Source organism: Tamandua tetradactyla, chromosome X, assembly GCF_023851605.1.
Source record: "Tamandua tetradactyla isolate mTamTet1 chromosome X, mTamTet1.pri, whole genome shotgun sequence".
In the NCBI taxonomy this organism is placed as follows: Eukaryota; Metazoa; Chordata; class Mammalia; order Pilosa; family Myrmecophagidae; genus Tamandua; species Tamandua tetradactyla.
Window position 1 is genome coordinate 23,481,056 of NC_135353.1, and position 22,585 is coordinate 23,503,640.

The 22,585-nt window shown below is 41.7% G+C and overlaps 1 protein-coding gene across 2 annotated transcripts in view; it reads right to left on the minus strand.

Annotated features, from left to right (window-relative positions):
* Positions 1-18,247: 18,247 nt before the first annotated feature.
* The window catches only part of SLC9A6 (solute carrier family 9 member A6), a 73,720-nt gene continuing 69,382 nt past the window's right edge, over positions 18,248-22,585 (minus strand). For both annotated transcript variants that reach the window (XM_077145815.1, XM_077145816.1), the window contains one exon: positions 18,248-20,988. In XM_077145815.1, the coding sequence (XP_077001930.1) occupies positions 20,716-20,988 (273 nt within the window). In that variant the 3' untranslated portion in view covers positions 18,248-20,715. The remainder of the gene's footprint in view (positions 20,989-22,585) is intronic.

The following is a 22,585-nucleotide window of genomic DNA, read 5'->3' on the forward strand; positions in this document are numbered from 1 at the left end:
TCAAAATTTCCCATTTATGGGTGGTGTGACAGTGGCTCAGTTGCAGAATTTTTGCCTGCCATGCTGAAGACCCGAGTTCAATTCCTGGTGCCTGCTCATGCAAAAAAAAAAAGTTCCCATTTGCAATGGGTTCACACTCACGGGAATGGATTAAGATTGAGGACATTTTTTTCTAGGGTACGTATTTCTAAGCCATCACAGGCACCGAGGCACAAAGACCTGGCTCCCAACACCAGAAGCCAGCCCTGCTCCTTATTCAGGGCTGTAGATAGCAGCTTGAGTTTATGTTCTGGTCCCTGGAGCAAGAAAATCTCAGAAGAGGTCCCCAAACCAAGCGACTCCCTAATCAATCGGCTGTTAACTAAGGGTTATCTGTAAATCCAGGAGCCCTGGGGAGGCATTTACACTTGTGGCTCTAGACCCTAATCCTCCTTTCTTCTTAGTAATCCATGTGCTTATACTCAATCACACAAGCACATTTAGTTTAATGGGAAGTATAAATACTAATGTGGATCTGAGCAACAACAGACCCAGAGGGGTGCGTCTGAGACCCTGCCAGAGCAGAAATCAGCAAAATAACTGTGAACAAGGAAGTTTAGACATTTTGCATGGGAGACAGTGACCTTGGGAGAAAAACTAAAAGACAAAAAAAAAAAGAAACAATTTGCTAAACGGGTTATCTTTTTGCTTCAGGACTGGCCACACAATACCCTGATGGCAGAATGAGTTTAAGGAAGATGAGAAAGCAGAAATGTAGAGTTATCAGTGGGCATTGCATGGTTTTTGGAAACCACCAAACTCCACGTCCCCTTCACCACAGCAGTCCCGAGCAACAGCATGGGGTCTATGAGGCAAGAGATACCACCAAGTGTTGACATGCCCACTGCCTCCCCTATCTCCCACCAATCCCAGGCTCACCCACAGAATACCAGATTCCAGCTCCTAAGGGAACTCTCTCCTATCTGAAGTTGGCTGTGAGAAATGGAACTGAGGAGCAAAGGGTTCCCTTTTCCCAACCCATGCTGTTTTTCAACCAAATGGGTAGAGTGCACCAAGCCACAGCAAAACAGATAAGGAAATAGAGAGCAGATGGTAAAGTCATTTGAAGTAAGGGAATAGTCCTAAATAGGGAGAAGAAGGCCACATACTGAACATTTCATTTTGTGGGAAATAATATGGCCCAAATGCTTAGAGCATGTACCAGAATCCAGTAAGGGGTGTTTCCAGAGTATAACCTTAACTCCCAATTCCTTGGGTGAGGCCACCTCGCCTCTGAAAGAATTGTATGTTATGTGCCTTTTAGGGAATTGCCTTCAAAACCTGCAGCCAATTCCTTGGAATATCCTTAGCACTAGATTTTATTTAAAGAAAAAAAATGGACAACCTGGACCCATAGCAAGTCTGCAGATGTTCTAAAAGGCTACACTACTTTGGGTCCAAAAAGAAAGCAAAGTGGAAAGTTCTGACGTCACTTAATAAATATGAAAGTTCCGATATGCTTGTTAAAAATCAATCTGTACTTTTTCATTGTAACGTGTTTGGAAAGGAAGGGAGGGGAAGAATTGGCGATGGTATTCAGTCAAGGGATGCCACTGAATTCACATGGCCTCTTCAGCAGGGTGGGGATGGGCTATGCAGAATGAGGTAGTGCAAGAGTTGGCAAACTTTTTCTGTAAAGGGTCAGATAGTCAATATTTTAGTCTTTGCAAGCAATATGGTCTCTGTCACATGGACCCACTGTCACTGTAGTAGAAAAGCAGTCATAGACGATATGTAAATGAATGAGCATGACTCTCTTCCAATAAAACTTTATTTGCAGAAACAACTGGGGACTGGATTTGGTCTGCAGGCTGTAGTTGGCCGATCCCTCCTCCACTACACTCATTTGCAGATTTGTTACTGTTCAACATGTCCAAACAACTTGCTGAAAGGTAAAGGGACAAGCAGAGGTCCCTGAGCTCCCATAATCACTTCTCTTGCCTCTCTCAAACCATTCTCAGTTTAATCCCATGATGTCATTCTGAAATGCAGTGGGTCATTGCCAGGGTCAAATTGCTCAGAGAAAAACAGGATGTATGACACCTAAAATATTCAGAACCAGAGCTCATCTCTGCAAAAATGTTCTTATATAATGTGAAGCAAGGGAAAAGGGAAGGCAGCAATAGAAGGTGGCTGTGTAAGGTCAGTCTCTCCCAGAGAAGACACAGTGGGCTGGGCTTGGATGGGGCGACCAATGCCCCAGGGAGCACATCCCTGCTTGCAGCTGCCACTCCAGTGGACAGATGACTTCATTCCAGCTCTCCCCAAATAAAGGGACCATAATCTCTCATTTGGGAGAAATACCATATGGTAGATGCTTTGAAAAGTTGTAAAAAAAAAAGTATAAAGTATTTAGGGGGGAAAAGCCACTTCCAAAAGCACTTCCAAAAGCATGACATTTGTCTAGAAAAGGATCAGGTAGTTTCTTTGAAATGCCATAGCTTCCCAGAAAATTGAGTCTAAACCAATAGGATTAAGTAACAAGAGGGGCATTACCAAGGCAAATTAACGGGGCGGGGGGCATCTCCTTTCTCAAGTTTACATACTGTTAGTGCAGCTCAAATCCATGATACTTATTTGCAAAGCCCTTCATTAGCCTGCCCCTGCTGACGTCTCCAACCTCAATGCTTACCACTCTCTATCTTGTACCCTGAGCTCAAAGATACGTACCGACATCAAATTCCAAAAACATCCCACGTGGTTTCAGGCCCCTGGGCCTTTGCTCATGCTACTTCCTTGTTCTGGAAGGCCCTTCTAGCTCTTCAAAACTTAGCCCAGATGACACCACCTTCACTGATCCCTGACACTCCCAGATGTGCTCACCACCCCCTCTTTTCTGCTACTTTGGGATCTTGTACTTTCATTTCTTCTGTGTACTTACCACCCTGTCTGGGTCATTTATTTGGTTATAAGATTTATTTCCTCCACTAGACAGGGAGCTCCTTGCTGTCTGATTCACCTGTGGATCCCCAGAGTCTAGAGAGCTCTGGGCACGTGGGAAGAGCTGCATACACATTTTGTGGAATTCGATGGCCAATAGTGGGAGCGCCTCGCTTGTCCAATTGTTCTTCTTTGAACCAGAGCTATTTGCCAGGGATCCAGCTTGAAATCTCCAGAGAAAGCCATCTGTAGATTGGATTCCACAGTATGCCACGTTGGTGAACTATTGGGGCATCTCTTTCGCTTACCTTCTTAACTAAACTCTCAAACACCAAGATTTCCACTCCAATTACTGAAGAATCTCCCAGCCAGCTGGCTCCTTCTTAGGCCTCATCTTGTATGTTCCTCCTCCCCTTCTTGCGGAGGGCTCCCCATAACTCTGCCTTGGAACACTATTCTTTTGCTCTAAAGCATTTCTCATAATTGGTAATGGCTTATTTTTGTTTCTTTACACGTTTATTGTCTGCCTTTCCTGGTAGAAGGACAGTCCATGAGGTTAGGGACTGACTACCTTTGTCTCATTCACTTCATAGCCCTGGCCTAGCCCAGAACTCAGCATTTAGGAGGCATTCAATACCTATTGAATGAATGAATGAATGCTGTGAGGTGTGAATAAGGTAACACCCGTGGAATGCTTCCCACAGTGCCTATTGCCTATAGGCAAATAGAAAATATTTAATCAACATCTCATCAAAGACACTAATCCCAGGAAGCAACTAGGGGAATGGATTGCCATCTCCCCATCCCAGCTCCTGCAAAAATGCTTCCTTGTACCTACAGACAAATGTAAAGGGAGACAAATGCCAAACGGAAGGCAACTGTCATCCTTCATGTACAAATAAGACATGTGCAGAAGTTGACAGCATTCATATCTCCTTCAGGCACAGCAGAAGCTAAATTCCCCACAGGGTGAGCAAACAGGAAGACTAGAAATGTTCGCACATATCCTTAAAAGTGGATCTGACCATACTGCAGAGTGAGACAAGCCGGGTTTAGGAGATTATGCCTATATAAGGCCTGGCAGGCAGCTCCCAGTGGAGCCTGAGATAATTTGGCACCTCTCAGCAAAGACCAACAGGATTGCTTTCAGGCCTTGGTCCACAAATAACCCCAAATCTGCTGTCTCCATTTTCATCTAAACATTTGATAAAAAACCCTAACACCACCCTAAACATCTCAGGCCTCAAAGACTCCAGGGTTCAAAAGAAGTACTGAAAACAACTCAAAGGCAGCCATTGTTCAAAATGCTTGCTTGAGGCCCCCTGGAGAATTCCGTGAGTTGTTGTAAAGCACTTGATTTTGGAGATGAGCTGAGACCTGCGTCGTTCACTGCCACTGACCTTCTAGGCCAGATGTCAGAAAACTCTTCCTGTAAAGGGCTAGGTAGTAAGTATTTTAGGCTTTGTGGAGCCTTGTATCTCTGTTGCAACTACTCAGCTCTGCCACAGGAATGGAAAAGCAGCCATAGGCAATATGTAAATGAATGGGTCTGCTTGTTTTCCAATAAAACTTTATTGACGCACACTGAAAATGTGAATTTCATATAATTTCCACACATCATAAAATATTCAGCTTCTTTTGATTTTTTTTCAGCTCCTTAAAAATGTAAAACCCATTCTTGGGTCTCGGGCTGTACAAAAAATAGGCTGTCTGCAGGATTTGGCCTGCAGGCTGTAGTTTGCTATGCGTAGTCATGTTTCAAGAACCCAGCCTCTGGTTTTTAGACTCACCTGGATTCCAAGTCTGCTTCTGACAAGTTCAGGTTTTCAGCCTACGTGACTTTAAGCAAGTAAGGAACATCTCTGGGCCTCAGTTTCTCCATCTTTGTGGACCTCCCAGCCAGCAGAGAATGAGGATTCAACGAGTTAAGGAATGGAAAGCATTCAACATAGTGCCTGGCACACAACAGAAGTGCTCAATCATTGTTAACTGCTTCTACCTGAAATTCCCATTGATTGAAGCTGGGACTCTCCCTTCTGAAAAACCAGTGCCTAGTGGCATGTCTGCACACATAACTCAGGCATCGTTTGTTGAATGAATGAATGAAACCCCAGTGGAATGTAGCAACGCTCACTAGTAGCCCAGGCTATTGGGTTTCATCCTGTCTGACTTCCAAACTTTTAGTTCCAGCCCAGTGTCCTGGTTAGGTCAATATTGGGGAGAAGTGGTATGTAGCAGCCGGACTTGGTGCAGTTTTGGATGTGCATTTAGTAGGTGCCTGATAATTCCTGGACAAGAGAATGAGTGAAAGAATGAATGAATGAAACACCAGCCAAGCTGCACCATGTTTGAGGTCCAAGAGAGCTGTCTCTTCTTTCCGTGCCTACAGCTCATGGTGTTGGGAGGGATCATTAGGTTGAAGGGGGGCCTCTGCCTCTCTGTAAGTCTGCTTGGGGAAGCAGCATGAAATCCTGCAGCACTATCTGTCTGTCTTTTCCTCCTGCCTTCTTCACCCATCCCAAAGGGGAAGACTGGTCTGCCCACTATCTGCCTGCCCAGGAGATGCAGCTTTCATACAAACAAACAGTTTGGGACTTTTCAGAGCCAAATTGCTATCTACATATAAGGCATCCTCACATACAGGGCTCCAGCTGCTAAGGTAAAAGAGGGGCTAGCCAGTGATTCGGACCCGCATGCTTTATGGGGCAAGTCATTTATTTTGATGGAAACAGCATGTGGGGCTTATCTACACGTCACGAGGAGGCTGTGGGGACTCCTAGCATGTAGGGAATTTTAAGTTTCAAAGTTTCTCTAGTGCCCTGGAAAAAACAAGTTGCAGAAATACGGAAAGGGAAATCATCTCGATCAGTACACAAAAGTCCCTAAACTGCGAACAGCATCTCGGGCTGATCAGTGGCTCCAGCAAAGCCCTCCCTGGACAAAGGAAGTCCCCCACAAGCCCAAGCCAGGCTCACAGGGTGCTGGTCCCCCCACCCAAAGAAACAGCGTTGGCATCGATGAGAGCTATGTGCTCTGCAGCTGACTGCCAGGAAAGCTCAGCCTTGTGCTGCTCGGGGAAGGAGGCTGTGGGCTACGTGAGCACTGACGAGACCCTTAAAGGTTTCCAGCTTCCCTCCAGAAGAAGGCTTGACTTGGGCACTCACTACAAACACTGTCAACCACATCATAGCTCTTTCACAAAAAGCCCTCAGAAAGTGGAAAATGTTAAGGACATTTGCGGGAACCAAGAAGGAGGCTTAAACAAGCCCAACATCATTTGCCCCACCACCCAAGGAGCCACCTTTCCAAGTCTTCAAGAAGCAGAAGCGGGAAGTCAGGGGGCTCCATGGCTGGTTTAGCAGGCCTCCGCAAGCTCCAGAAGGCCTGTGGAAGTCTGCATCTCAGCCCCTGCTTTGAGCCTTTGGGCCTGGCTGCTTGGACTTTGGCATCTGCTATTTCTTATGATCAATGATAGTATTGATTATCATAATAGATGCTGTTGATCGAGTGTTCCTTGCAGCCCTGGCACTGGGCTACGTAGCTGTGTGATCTTTGACCTTCACTGAACCTCTCTGAGCCTCAATTTCTTCCTTATATATAACATAGGGATAATAATAGTGCTTACCTCAGAGGATCATGAGGATTCAATGCAGCAAAGCAGGCGAAGGACTTAGACCTGGGCTTGGCCCAAAGCAGGTGTTCAGTAAGTGACAACTTCTACAACTATTATAATTATTACATGTGAGAAATACCTAATGACTAGGATCAGAGATGAAGATAAAAAAACAAAAACAAAAACAAAAAACAAAAAAAGATGAAGAAGAGAAGAGCCTTAATCTTCCCTATACCATTCATTTTGGGATTTTTGAGTTTTTATTGTGATATATACACAACACAAAATGTCCCATCTGAACCGCTTATTGTGTGTACAATTCAGTAACATTAATTACATTCAGGATATGGTGCTACCATCCCCACCATCCATTACCAAAGCTTTTTCATCACCCCAAACAGAAACTCTGTACCCGTTAAGCATTCACTCCTCCACCTAGTTCCTGGTAACCTGGAATCTACTTGGTCATTATGAATCTGCTAATCCTGGTTATTTCATATGAGCGGCATCGTACAATATTTGTCCTTTTGTGTCTGGCTTATTTCATTCAGAATAATGCCCTCCAGGTCCATCCACATTTTCCCATTCATCAGAACTTCATTTTCTTTTTTCTGGCTTAATAATATTCCATTGTATGCATGGACAGCATTTTGTTTATCTATCCATCCCTTTTTTTTTTCTTTTGCATGGGCAGGCACCGGGAATCGAACCCGGGTCTCCGGCATGGCATGCAAGAACTCTACTGCTGAGCCACCGTGGCCCGCCCTCCACCCATCTCTTGATGGGTGCTTGGTTGTTTCCACCTCATGGCTATTGCGACTAATGCTGCTATGAACATACAAGGATCTGTTTGAGTCTGTTCTTTATTCTTTTCCCCACACTGCTGTGCTTCTTTCTTCTCCCACCCTCGCTCTGGTTCTTAAACTCGGACCCTTTCGGTTCTCTCTGAATGAATCACCCACAGGTCCACGTGCCCATCAAGAGCAACTCTGAGCCGACTATCTTGCTCTTCCCCCCTGATAGGTCCAGTTGGTTCTACATCTCACATCTCCTTGACGCTGCAACTTTGGTCAGGCTCCAGAGGGCAACTATGAGGAATGCCATAGCAATGTGAAAAGTGGTTAGTTGGCTATCTCGCCAGGCACTATAGCTGTGAGTCAGAAATGTCAAGGCTTTTAAAAGCAAAACTCACCCCTTCTCTGATACCCACCAAAAGTAATGTCCAAAAAGGCATTTTTCTTCTTCTGAGGGTAAAGTAGAAGGGCTCAAAATAATGGCACCAACCAGGCCAGTGAAGGAAATGTTTGTTCTTGGTGTACTGGTTTATTTGTTCATTCATTCATTCATTCTACTTTCACTTAGTAGCTGCTCTTTGCCCAGGTAATATTAGAGGCAATGGATTTTTGCAGAAACGTTGGGAAAATGGGAAGAATCAGACAGGGTGCCTGTGCCCAGGGAGCTCATCATTATCCAGTCGGGGAGATGGACAAAATAAATGAATGATTCTAATGTGTTGTGAAAAGTTCTCTGTTAGCGAGGGGCGCAGGGCGCTGTAGGGCCCCACAGGAATGGACACCAAATTCATTCCGAGAGTACATGTTTGTTTTAGTCTGAGGGAAAGCCAGCAACAGAAAGAAAATAAAAACACCTTTCGGTTGAAACAAGTGGGACTCAGCAGCCCAGGAAACCATATGCAGAGGGCTCAGAGCTTTTAAAGGTTGAATAAGAGGTTTTCTGTATGGGTCTCTGAGGTTCTGTTCCTGTTTCTTGCTCCTCCCTGGGCCTGCTGATTGGATTCTTGCCTCTGGCCCTCAAGGACAAGTTAATCCTTAAGAAAATGGTCACAATATTAAGTTACAAAATACAAAACTCCGCATGTAGCACTATTTCAAATTTTTTTTATATGACATTCTGGAAAAGACAAAATAATTTGAACAGAAAACAGATTAGTGTTTGCCAGGAACTGGAGGTGGAAGAAGGACTTAATTACAAAAAGATTACAGGGGGATTTGGGGAGTGATGGAGCTGTTCCGTTTCTTATTTGTGATGATGATTACACGACTGTATGTGTTTGCCAAAACTCATAGAATTGTACACTACAAAGGATGTTTTACTCTGTGTCAGTCATACCTCAATAAATCTGACTTAAATTAAGTGGTCCTGATCATTCCTTCCATTCTATTACCTCTGGAGAATCTGAGGGACTTAGGAAGATCAGGAAAATGTTTGAATCTCTGCTCCAGAAATTGAGGACTAAGACACAGAAAAGGAAAATCTTCATATTCTTCAGTCTCTCAAAGTTCAGCCTCAGATGGTTGAGGCTTAAGTTTTGTTTCTTGTCTTTGCTCCTTTTTTTTTTTTTTTTTAAATCAACTGAGACTGGGATTTATGTGAAAGACACGGTTTTTCTTGGTATTTAATGAAGTGACTTCAATGTCAATTCAAGTGTATGATTTACAATCTGATTGACATCTTTATGAAACATTTACATCTGTGACAACACCTAATAAAAATTCTTATTGGAAACATTGCTTGCATTGTTAGAACACACCGCTGAAACAAACTCCCTTGGACCCTACACATCACAAATTGACCATTTCCAATTGACCAAATCTGATGGGGAATTGGGAAAAGGTGAGCCAATGACATCATTTTCTTTGGGAAGATTGGAGTTTTCATTTACTAGAAGGGACAAGGTGCAAAAACTATCTTAGAGTAAAATGATTCTGAAGCTGGCAAAAATTTAAGATTATCTGCTGAAGGAAAAAGAGATATTTCTCTGCTAGCTAGACACAGGCCTTCCTTCATGCACTTAAAGACTTGAAGACCTACTGTGTTTAAGGCAAAGGGACAGTGCTTCAATTCCCATCCTGAACTACTAGGACAGGTATGGTTCTTCAAATTCAACCATGCCATTTAAATACATAAACTCTGTTTTGTGAATTATTTAATATGGAAGTGGATCACTTCTGACCTTAGATCCTATATAAATGAGCCGGAAACTGATACTAAGCTTTACCTTTCTTCCTTAGGTTAACAACAATGGAAAGTTCTATAATATAACAACAGCATTTTGGACAGGAGGTGGACAACTGGTTCAATACAGAGAGAAGAGTTATTCCAGGTACTTTCATATACTTCTGTTTCTCTTTAGAAGTGTTTCCAAACGTGTACTACAGGAACTACCAGCATGGATGCTCCTGGTTCAAATAAAATCAGTGGAGATACACAGAGAAATAGTGAAAATTAGAAAATTTTTCAGTGATTGATCCTAGTGAAAGGTATAATGAAAAGATGTCATGGAGGTCTCTACAGAAAAAAAATGGACCATTTTGGTCAAGTATATTTTCAAACTAGGAATTTTGAGTTCTAGACTCACATATCTAATGACTACTGGATATTTCTACTTGGCTATCCCATAGGCACCTCATGCTCAATGTGACCCAAACTGAGATCATTCCCTTTTCTTTTCCCTATGATCTGCTCTTCCTCTTCAGTTCCATATCTTGGTAAATGGAACCACCCTTCATTCACTCAATCAGTCCATCCAGAACACTTGTAGTCATCCTTAACATCCCGTTCTCCCTGTGATAGTTAGGTTCAGGTGCCAACTTGGCCAGGTGTTGGTGTCCAGTTGTTGTGTGGCTGTGGACTGAAATCATCAGCATGTGAAATTCATCTATGGTTGATTACATCCATGGTCAACTAAGGGGCGTGTCTTCCACAATGAGTAAGGTTTACAAGGAAAAGTCAGACGCAAGAGGAGGAGCTCAGTACAGCCCAGCAGAATGCAGTTCAGAGCTCAGAGCCAGCTTGGACGCAGGTGTTTGGAGATGCAGAAAGGAAATGCCCCATGGAAAGCCATTTGAACTGAGAAGCCTGGAAAGAAGCCCAGCAGATGTCACCTTGTGCCTTTTCAAATTAGTAAATTTATAGCTAAATAAATCCCCTTCATAAAAGCCAATTCATCTCAGGTGTGTTGCATTCTGGCTGCCTTAGCAAACTGAAACACCCCCTCACTTCCCATATCCAAGCAATCAATAGGTCACCCCTAAATCTGCTCTTGCTATGCCCTTGCTGTCAGAAGTGGTCAATGATTTCTCCATGTTTCTGGATCTAATGGATGCTCTTCTTTTTATTACTTGATCTATTTACTGATTTTGACATCATTGACTATTCCATTCTCATGGAAACTCTTTTACTCCTTTGATATCTGTAACACCACCCTCTCCTTGTTTTCTACCAAGATTTCTAGTTATTTCTCTTCAATTCTCTCTTATTCTACTTTCCCTTTAATAGCACTGGTTTTGCTTGTTTGTTTTTGTGTTTTTTTCCTAGGGCTGTTTTTATACTTTCATACAGTTTCTCTTGGTGATCTCTTCCACTCCCACAGCCCAGATCTTTCTCCTATGCTTCAGACTTACATATCTAACTTACCTTTAAAGGCTCATTTCAACACTATCTTCCTCAGGAATCATAGAAACATATTTCATCTAACTACAAGTCTGTCTTCACTGCTATACTGTATGTTCCTTGAGGAAAAGAACCATGTCTTTTTCACTTCTGAATTCCCAGTACCTAGGATAGTTGGCATCCAGACAAAGTTTGTTGAATGAATGAATGGATGGATGAGTGAGTGAGTGGTGAGCAGAATCAAGTAATTCATCTACTATGAAAAGTAGAGGTTTGAGTCCCACTACTGGCATCCCTACAAATGGGTCAGAAAGATAGAGATCAGATGGATGAAGGACAGTGTAATGAGGGCAATGTTGCTGGCTTCATTATTATGCAGAGCAGTCAGCTTTGCCCTGAGCTGTAACTATACGCCAGCTGTGAACCCTAACTGGCCATCTTCAAAATGTAATGCTGGTCACGAACAGGACTTGATGAGAACACAGAATTATTAATCCAAATGTTGGTAGGGTCTAGTCCCAGGAAATAATCTTCCTTTTCTTAACTGGTGTCTCAACCTGAGCTCCCTTGCTAGGGATTGGTGTTCGTTCAAGAGAACCTTGGGGAGATGGGGGAGGGGAGACTTCTTCTCTTCCTTGATGTTCCTTGGGGGTACATGTCTAACCCCACCCTAAGATGAGCTGATCAGGTTTTCTTTATAGGTGAGTGGCATACTTTATGAAGTTTTGTGGTTAATGTACATTTTTAGGCCAGCTCAACAGTCCTACAATTTGTGTGTGAAGAAATGAAATCCTCATGAAGAAAGTGTATATTTGTGAGTTAATGTAGAAGCTGTTTTAGAAAATACCTATCACGACCAACAATGAATTTTTTTTTAAATGACACTTCTCTATAGATCATCAGATTCTCTCAAAGTAGTTTTGAAGTGATTTTTCCCAACTACTCCAGAGGCACCGAAGACTTCATTTTGGAAACATTGGCTAGATGAGCTGGTGACTCACACCTCAGATGAATTAATACAAGTTGAGAAAACAAAAACCAGATGTTTCCTTCATCTTAATGTAGACCTCTATGCTTTCTTTTCTTTTTTTTTTTCAGTTATTCTGCCAATGGCTGATTTCCTTCCACTGAGGCGAAAATTAATTTTTTAAAAGTTTGTATCCTTGCATTTTGATGAATTCCGTCCCAAAAATTGCTCCTTGGCTCAAACTTTCAGGCACTGACTGTTTTAGAAGGCTAAATGGTACACAGCATATGAGAACAGCAAACCAGAGGGCTTTGGACGCGAGGTTGGATTTGCTAGAGAACTCGCACGACAGCCTTTGGGAAATAATATAAAGTGAAGCTGCCTCCTTGCTTGCATGTAAACCTCCACAGCACCAGAAAGGGTCTGGCCAATGAGCTGTGGCTTCCTTTCCATATCCTGTATTCATTCCTTGGCCCTTGACCTCCTGGAAAATGCTAAGAACTGCATTTTAGAGCCCACAACATATATTTTCATTCTTCTGGCCAGACCAGCGATGGGATATACTGAAATGAGAGTGATATACTTTTAAAGGTTTCCTAATAACACCACCATCATTCCCTGAGAACTTCTGAAAACTTCTGCTTTTTCTAAGGAGGGAAAATAATTCATTTTTTCCTCCATCTATTGTACTCTGGTTAAAGCAATTATTTTCCCCAGACACCACCCAAAGCAGATGTTCCCAGGTTATAATAGGAAAATGAATTCCAAGTACTTGTATTTTTCAAACTGCATTCCTTTTCCAACCTTTCTCATTTGGAGCCCTTAGTCTCCTTCTTCTGCACTTCTTTCCTAGATTGGGCTCCATCCTTCCTTACCCATAGTGACACAAAGGCAAATTTAGATTTGAACTTTTACTGCTCCTCTCCATCTCCACTGACATTTCTTTATTCTAGGCCTCCACTCTCTCTCATCTGAAAAATTCTTCTAGGCATCATCCCTGGGTCTCTTTTTGCCCCTATCCGTTCCATCCTTCCCACTGTGACCACAAAAAGAGTGATCTTTCTAAAACCTAAACATGATCACGTCTCCTGTACACTGCCATTCCCTGATAATATAGTGAGCTTGGTGGCCTGGAAAAATTTCTCATACCAGTGAGTAATGTGGAAATATTAGTTAAAGCTATGTTAAATTCATGAAAGGTAGGGCCTTCTCCAACCTCCCAATCCTTCTCGATCCTTCTCTAAGCAGTGCATTTATCATCTGGATTTTTCTCCCTCATGGCTCCCAGTGTTCTGGGTCACGGTTGATTGCATACTTGCTAGTCTCCCCCATGAGACCTCAAACAGTGATCTCATTCAATTCTGTATTCACAGCACCATGCACGGCACCTGACACAAAGAAGACATTCAGAACTGAATAGTAACAGTGACAATACCCTCTTCCTGAAAGGTGTGTTTATTTGTTTTCTATTGCTTTCATAACAAACTACCACAAACTTGATGACTTAAAACCATATTCATTTGTTAACTTACAGTACTTTGGGTCTGAAGTCCTATATGGATCTCATTGGGTTAAAACCAAGATGTTGGCAAGGCTGCATGCCTTCTGGAGGCTGTACGTCAGAATCTGTTTCATTGCCTTTTCCAGCTTTTGGAGGCCCTTTCCACCAACTTCAAAGCCAGCACTGTAACATCTCTCTGGATCCTACTTCTATCATCACAGCTCTTTCTCCAAAAACAGCTGGGAACAGTTCTTCAATTTTAAGGGCCCTTGATGTTAATTGGGCCCACCTAAATAACCCAGGCTATTCTCCCCATCTCAAGAGCCTTAACCATACTTAGATCTGCAAAGGACTTTTTTTTTTTTTTTTTTTGCCATGGAGCCTAACATATTCACAGGTTCCAGAATTAGGATGCAGACTTTTTGGGAGGTCTATATTCTATTTATTGTAGGCCAACTGTGAACCCAAACTGGCCATCTTGAAAATATAATGTTGGTCATGAAAAGGACATGGTGAGAACGCAGAATGATTAACCCAAATGTTGGTAGGGTCTGGCTCCAAGAAATAATCTTCCTTTTCTTAATTGGTGCCCCAACCTGAGCTCCCTTGCTAGGGATTTGTGTTGGTTCAAGAGAACCTTGGGGAGAGGGGGTAAGAGAGACTTTTCTTCCTCCTTAATGTTCCCAGGGGCTATACATCTAAGATGGTAAGGGGCATATTTTGTGAGGTTCCGTGGATAATGTACATTTTTAGGTTACCTTCCTAAGTGAGGGATCTAAATTCCATACAGAAGCCCATTATGATGCTTTCCACACAATTGCAATGCTCCCACCTAGTTGCAGCAATCTCTTTAATTTAAAACCATGATTTACTCATCTCTTTGTCCCCAGTGTCTGGCCAGGGCTCAGCCCATGTGAGATGTTCAGTGTCTGTCAAATGAAAGTTAGTAAGTGAAATGTTGTTTGGCTGGAAAGTTTAAATACCAACCTCTTGGTTCCCCTAAGAAAACAGAGCTTTAATTGTTGAGGTTTCAACAAAGTGTTAAAAAAATTGTAGCATAATCACGGGGTTCAATTGCCATTAACTTGATTTCTCACTTTAAATCAGCTCTAAGACCTAAAAAAAAAAATCCAAACAAACAAACAAACAAAAAACCACCAACCAGGCAACTTCTATTATCTGACAGAAGCCTTCCAGATTTTTCAGATGAAAAAGCAGCTCACATGCTTTTTGCCCAGTCCACATGGGAACACAGCTGTATAGGAAATTCAAATGAAGGCAAAAATTCATGCAATAAAGCCTCGTGACTCCCAAAGCAACCAAGAATTGAATGCTTCTCAAGAAATTTTTGTAGGATTAGTATTTAAACACACAGTGAACCACTTCAGTTCCAACAAATCTGGAGAAATTAAACCTTGTTTCCAAGAAGCACTCCCAGAGCTTTCAATATATTTTTCCACTGCCACAAAATAAATAACCTGCACAACTGAGCTGCATCTTTTTAGTGAGACCCAGTGCCCACCAGGCAGCACCAAGTGGAAAATAAGCAGACCTGGTGTCCAACTGGGATACCAAAGGCAGGACTTCCTAAGCTGCAACTGCAAATAAGGATTCATAGTAAAGGAGGGATTTTTTCCTTAGGCAGAATCGGCCAGAGAAGTCAGGTCTCATGAAGTTCTGGTTCCAAACATGACAGTCCCAGCTAAGTCGGTTCTCAGAGCTCAATCTTCACTGTGGCAACGGCTTGGGGCACCTCCAACTTGCTGAATTGGAGATTCCAAAGGAAATCAGCCCATGGTCTGTTAAGAGCTTTCCATATTTTATTTACATAATAGTGCATCAGCCAAACCTTATATAATACTCAACCTCAGCTTCAAGGAGAGCCTTCTGGATCTGTCAAACTGTCTCAATGTACATCACTTCATCTGATCTTAACAGCCCTGGGAGATCTCCTTAACAGCCCTGGGAGCTACTTGAGGCTGGCACATGGTAGTAGCTCGATAAATGTTTATTGATCAATGAACTTCATAGTTTCATAAAGGAATAAAGCAGCTCAAAGAGGTTTAAGTAGCTTCCCCGCTTAAAGGGTACCAATGGCAGGAAGGCTGGAACTCTGGCCTCTTATTACCCAATTACTTCTCCCATTCCACCATGATGGCATTCATTAATTCAATTAAAGGTCAGGAGTACATTCTGCTCCTTTCAACAAATATTTGATAATCATCTATCCTAAACCAGACCTTTTCACCACTCTTCCTATCCTATGCCTGACTGGCTCCTTCAACCCTTTGTTTTAAGCTTACCTCCCAAGTAATCCTCCTTCCCCTCTCACCTCCACCTCCACCCGCCCTTTACTCTCTATTACATTTCATAATTCTTGTTACACTTACCGCAATCTTTTAATTACTTTATGTATGTAGGCATGCATTTATTCCCTGACTGGAATGTAAGCTCCATGAGGGCAGGGTGCTGGCCCAGACTTTCTATTGCAATGTAAGGTGAGGATATAAGGCAACTACTGAAACAAAAAGCCAGTGTAGTCTCAGGTATACTCACAGAAGCATCTAGACAATGGATTTCTGCTGGATGTCCAGAAGATAGAAAAGGAATGGGGTTGTTTAGCATAAGTTTGGAAAGACTCATGGAAAACATACCAGTTCCCATTTCAAGTGTTGGAAGGCTGTAACATAGAAGAGGGGAGCAGACTTGCTCTACAAGGTCCAGTGGAAGGCAGGTGGAGGAAAGTTGCAGGGGGGCAGATTTGGGTTCAATATACTCTGTTATGCTTGTGCTTATACAATTGTTGGATATGTGGCATCAACCCCACTAATATGTAAGTACCATCAGAGAAGCCCCACATCTATTTTATTCATCAGTATATATATATAGGACAGTAGGTGATATGTTTGCCCCTCAATAAATATTGGATTAGATGCTGTGCAGAATATCAATTATAGAGCTGTTATTCTTTACTGTGCCAGGAATACATCTCACCCCCACTCCCTTTACTTAACCTTAAGGTTTAAGCTTAAATATCACTTCCTCAGGGACATTTTTCCTACATCTCCCACCACCAGATTATAGTACCCTCTCATAGCTTCCAGTACTTTTTGGTTATTCTGGAAATAATAATAGTAATTATTCATAACAATACTGGGATGGTTATATTTAATGTTTTTGTTGATTGAGATATATATGCCCCTACAAGAGGGCAATCAGTAGTTCTTTCATGAATGACACCTAATGACCCCATGAGATAATTTATATCTCCTATAGACTGTACTCTGTGAGAGAAGGGACTGTTGTTTGCTGCTATAGCCACTACATGTGGCACAAAGTAAGTACTCAAGTATTTTCAAAATGAATTAACTTTATAGCTAAGAAAATGGAAAGGCTCGGTGAAGTTGAGTAACTGACCAACACTACACCATAAGGAAGAAGCAGAGCCTGGATTTGAACCCCGGTCCATGTAACTCCAAAGCCTGGGTTTTTTTTTTTCTACTACACAAAACCATGCGGACACAGCACCATTGTTCAGGACTGCACACCCTGCCATGAAAGCCCCCTTGGGGGAAATGTTGGAATGCAGAGTGTGAAGGAATGCTCCCAGCCAAACTACCTTGCCCAAGGACTCTAGGAGACATAGGAGGACACTTTGCTAAGAATGCGGAGAACCCTCTCAATCAGGGAACTCATAACCAGCAGCCAACAGGGCAGTGAATGGAGGGACACAGCTGAGACTCCGTGCCCTAGGCTGGACTGATGACAAGCATGTGGTGGGCCGTGAGACCCTGCAATTCTTTTAATTATCCTTCTAATCATAGCCGAGTTGGATGAGCACATCACCTGTCTTTGGAGCCGTAAGCTGGACTTTGAAATCAGACTGGATTTGAGTCCTGAATCTGTCACTTACTTACTGACAGTGTGATGCTTTCTCTGCATCCTCATCAGTGAAATGCAAATAAATGAATCTACTCTCATAGCATTATTAAGACTGAATTAAAATGTAGATGAAAAATACCTAGTATACACATTGCCCATAAAAATGGTAACCACTGTTGTTATCCTTTGCAATCTTCAAGCCTCACACTGCGTCATCTGCTTGGTGTACTTCCTATCAAGGAATTTCTGATTAAGTCAAGACCTCATCTCCTTATGTTCATGCCCTGGGTCAGGTTGTTGAATGACCTTGCTTGAATCTAATGGAGGGTTGTATTTGTGGTGAATCAGAAAACATGGGTTTCTTCAAGGAGAGGGCCTGCTGTCACCAGGTCAGGAAAATGGAAGCCCAGAGTAGATGGAAACAAAGCTGCTATTGTACTCCCCGTACAGCTTGGTTGGTGCCATTACCAGACAACACAATGTTGCCATCAGAGAACTCTAACCTACAAAAAACTTCTCAAGTACAAAAAGAGAGATGTAACTTTAACTCGAGAAAACAGTATTTGCAGGATCATTCTGGCAACTAAACTTGGAACTGTATCTCTACCTAACAGAGTTAAGAATATACTGTCCCTGAATAATGAAACAAAATTTTCATGACCTTGTCCATTACTGAGCTATCATGCTACATATCAGTGTGATGGAATTTGATTGCTTTGGGCTGTGTTTCTTAAATGGTCCAATTGTGACCATGAGCACATATAGCCACCTTTATACATAAGTGCCCCAAATTTGCCACCCCATAAGTCATGTTGTTAGGTTTCTGTCTGTTTCTTTTTTAAACATCAGTCTTTCCCCTTTTCCAGTAGGTATACAGGTAGAAAAATATATGAAGTCAGGAGTCTTTACTTCTCACTAGAATAAACTGTGACTCAAATACAGAGAGGTGATATTTGCAAGGCTATAATTTTTTTTTTTTAATGACAGATTTTCCTAAAAGAAACCACTGTAACATCCATCCAAGTACTCCAAGGAAAAACAAACAAACAAAATACATTAAGATTAAAAGTCTATTACTTTAACAGCACATTGCCAAACACAGACAACTAGGATAAAATGCCAAGAAACCTTAAAAAATAATTTTAAAAGATGCAACGTTCAAGTCATTCAAACATGTTGGTTCCAGAAACAACAGAAAAACAAGTCGGAGAACAGTTCTACTTGTGCATGATGGTAACAGATGGTAGTTCATCCAAGATCACTCAGGTGTCTGAAACCAGTAGGTATATAAGCAGAGTTTGGTTTTTCTTCTTTGTTTGGAGATGTGTATGTAGATTAGAGGACAGAAAAATCTTCCAGATGCTGATGCAAGCACAGCAGGCTTGGTTCCCCTTTGATAAAATACGAAGGCAGATTTAGTTGACTCAAGCTTTATCAGTTTCCCTAATAAAAAGTGTTACGCATGCTGAAACAGATGAGTTACTGAGTTTGTCATGCGATGTATTTACAGCAATTTTCATAAAGTGAGCTCTGTAACCTGACAGAATAAAAAAAGGTAGTTGTTAATTTATTGTGTAACGTTTTACAATTTGAATAACTTTGTGGGTGAATGACACGGAAGTTCAAAGCCCCTTGAATGTACATTAACAAGAAACTATTTACTGCATGAAGAGGCACACGTCATAGAAAATGCACACGTCACGGGATTCCTGCATGGCAGGAAGTCACTATCACTACATAACAAACGGCTATGCCAACAGTGAGAGCTGCCACCAAAGGGTACAACATTTGCATTCCCTTAAAATCCCAAGGAGTGTTTTCAATAGCACAGATACCTTTTGGAAAATAAGTCCACACTTGTTTGCAAAGATATTTTTCACTGGAAAATGTGAACCTCACGTAAATCAGTTGGGTAAACTTTAAGGCAATGCTACTACTCACACCAGAGGGGGAAAAGGAAACACAAAAGTTCCTATTTTTCTTCTGAAATATGAATAGATCAGAATCTATATCAAAAAGCATTCCCCCCTTCCTAGTGTTCAAAGTGCCTTTAGATATTGTTATTGTCACAAAATAAAAACCCACTTTCATACTCTGCATATGAAATGGGGAATGGTTCTGTGTTCTTCCTTGAAACATTTAAGAACCCACCTGGCAGCTTATATTAAAAGGTAACAGAAAAATGAAGACGACTACACCCAGTGCACACAAAAGAGCCACTGCCCTTCCAATAAATGCCAAGGGGAAGGTGCACCAAAGCATTTATATTTCTTGCACAACTGACTTTGGGGTAGCGTGGAACTATTGTGGATTCATAAATTAACTTTTAGTATTAACTACAAACTAAAAAATGACAACCAGACACAGTAAAGTTCAAAAATTTTACATTTTGCTCCTGTTTGGCTGCTAAAGAGCAGCGATTTAAATTGATATAAAAACTTCTGACCACAAAGCTTGCTATACAGATAAAGTACATAATCAAAACGTAAGCAGCAATTAAATTTCTTATTTAAACTTATCTCGCATAGAATATTTACATATTTGGGAAGAGAGAGCTCCGAAACCGCTATTCTCTTTATCCCTTACTGCCCTCCATCGCCTCTCTGCCCCAGCCCCTCCAAGTCTACATCACGTGCTCTGAACTATATACAACTGTACTTTGGCTAAGCAGGCTGGATGCAGCTCCTTCTATGGTCTTGGGTCTGGAAAAAAAAAAAGAGATAAAGTCTTGGAAGTCATTTGCAGTCTTCTTTTCTGAACAGCAGTGTACTGTAGTCAAAGAATCTGTTCTTTCACAGCAAGGAGGGGAAAAGGGCCCCCACACTTCACTCCCCAACCTGAAAAGGGCAAGATCAGAATGCCATCGGCATTATACTTCATCGGCTCCTTGCACCACAACAGGCCATCAGAGATAAAGGAAAGAAAAGATCACAACAAAAGCAGCAGCGATTAACACAAAGTTTCCCAGCAAAGGAGCCTCTCCTCCCTCGGCTCCCTAGGAAATAACACTCCCTCCTCCCTCTCCCTCCTCCCCCTACCACGCACACAACAAAAATAATTAATTCACATCACAAGAACTTGATACTCTGGTTACGTGTCAGGTAAATGTAAGAAAGAGTAAATCGGTCACTTTTTATACGTAACTGAGACACAAAGCTAACAGAACACACAGCATCACTGTAAAAATAACTTTCTAAAACAGATCCGTTCTACATAGTGCAGTCAGTAAATTTTGAAAGAAGAAATAGTTTGCTCACAATCTGCCTTGTACATGATATTTATATTCTGTTTTATGCCATATAAATAGTATTTATACAGCTTAAACATTCAGAGACATGCACTGGGACTTTTTAGGTAGTACAAATTTCTTCACGATCACATGTGCAAATTGTACAAATCATTAAGTGAGTATCAGCAAGCTTAGGCTGGACCGTGTCTCGTATTATCTAAGAGATTTAATGGGGGTTCAGAATCATCCATAGGAAGAACCAGGCGTGTTCCCCGAATGACCAGTTCGTGGTCCCCAAATGCAAGCTCCCGATCCAAAGCATCTTCGGAACTGTTTCCCATAAACCGCCTGGGAGCACTGGATGTGGCTGATTCCGTGTTCACAGTAGAGTCACCATAGGTCAAACTAATATCGCCATCATTGAGAATAAGATCTGAATCATCATCTTTCAACTGTTCCTGGTTCTAAATGCAAGTAAAATAAATGTTAAGAATCGTAAGGAACATTTATAATAGAATTTAAAGGAGTCTCTATGAAAAACCCTTCAGCAGTATCCCACGGCCCTCAGGATAGATCTAAAGCCCTTATTTTGTCCTAAAAGACACTGTGTAGTGACTTGGAACCCTTAGGCTTCACAGCCCATCACAATCTGCCTCTCCCACCTCAACATCCCCATTGTGTGCTCTCTCACTTCCAGGCTGTTATGCTATCCTCTCTGTCTGTTTCCAAGTGACTAATGCCTACATATCACTGAGGCCTTGGCTTGAAAAACCCTCTCCAAGATGTCTTCCTTGGTCTCCCTAGACTAGGCTAGGTGTCCTTCCTGTGTGCTGTCACTGCACTCTGTGCTTAGTCCTAACTCTATAGTGGCACTCACCCCTGCATCACAACTGCAGGTGCATTGGTCTGCTCCCCCTCCCCCCACTAGTCTCTAAGCCCCTTGAGGTCAGGGACCGAGTTGTCTTCTGTGGGAGGGATAGACAAGGCAACATGGGGGATTCTCCCCACCCCAACAGCAAAAAGAAAGTAACAGAGCTAGCGTATTTATGTGGAAAGGTACCTAACACAATTTGTGGCACACAGAAAGTACTGACTAAATGCAGGTTTAACTGATTATTTAATGGCATTAAATAAAAGCTTTTACATTTGTTTTAACAATGTGTGGAAAGATAATATCTCCAAAACATACTGAACCCTCACTGCATACTTGTCTCTCAGCCCTTTGGTTCTAAGGGAAACTTAGTGGCCAAAACAGTGCAATTTGTTTCAACTTCTACAAAAGGGGAAAAAGTCAAGAACATATAGTCCCATTTTGGTAAATTAAAAAAGAAAGTATGTATGCATAGAAAAGTCTGGAAAGGTGTTTAATCAAGTGCTGATAGCACTGCATGATAGGACTGATGATGATTTTTATTGTCTTCTTTATATGTTTCTGTACTATTTATATTTTATAATAATGAATACATATTACTAAAAAAATCACTTTTTCTAATGTAAAGAGTAAGACTCATTCTAATACTCATATTGATCTAGCAAAAAAAAAAACTGTGACTAACACTCCTTGAGGGAAGCAGAGTTGACAGGCATATCATACATGTTGATGAACTTTTATACTATCATCCAGGTTTCCCAATTTTGTGTGTGTTGGAAAAATTTTAATTTATTTGAGAGTCAAACTAGAGTGAGAAGACCATTAGACAAAACTGTAAAAAATTAAATCACTGTTGATAGAAATTTGCCTGGTACTTAAAGTAAAAACAAAATGTGCACTGAAAAATATATCAACCCATAACCAGCACCCAGCCAAAATCCCTTCGTGTCTAACTAATCTCTATCACTTAAGTCAGCAAAAAACAAAATGATAATCTCTATCACTTAAGTTGCAACAAAGCTCTGTAACTCCTTTACAGGTCAGCCTGGGCTTTCCAGCACCTGCTAATTTATTAAGTTTGAGTTTTGGGGCAATATCTATCAATTTTTAAAATCAATTTTAAACCTTTTGACCCAGCAAGTTTACTTCTAAAAATCTATTCTACATTCCTTCATATACTTGGATAAATT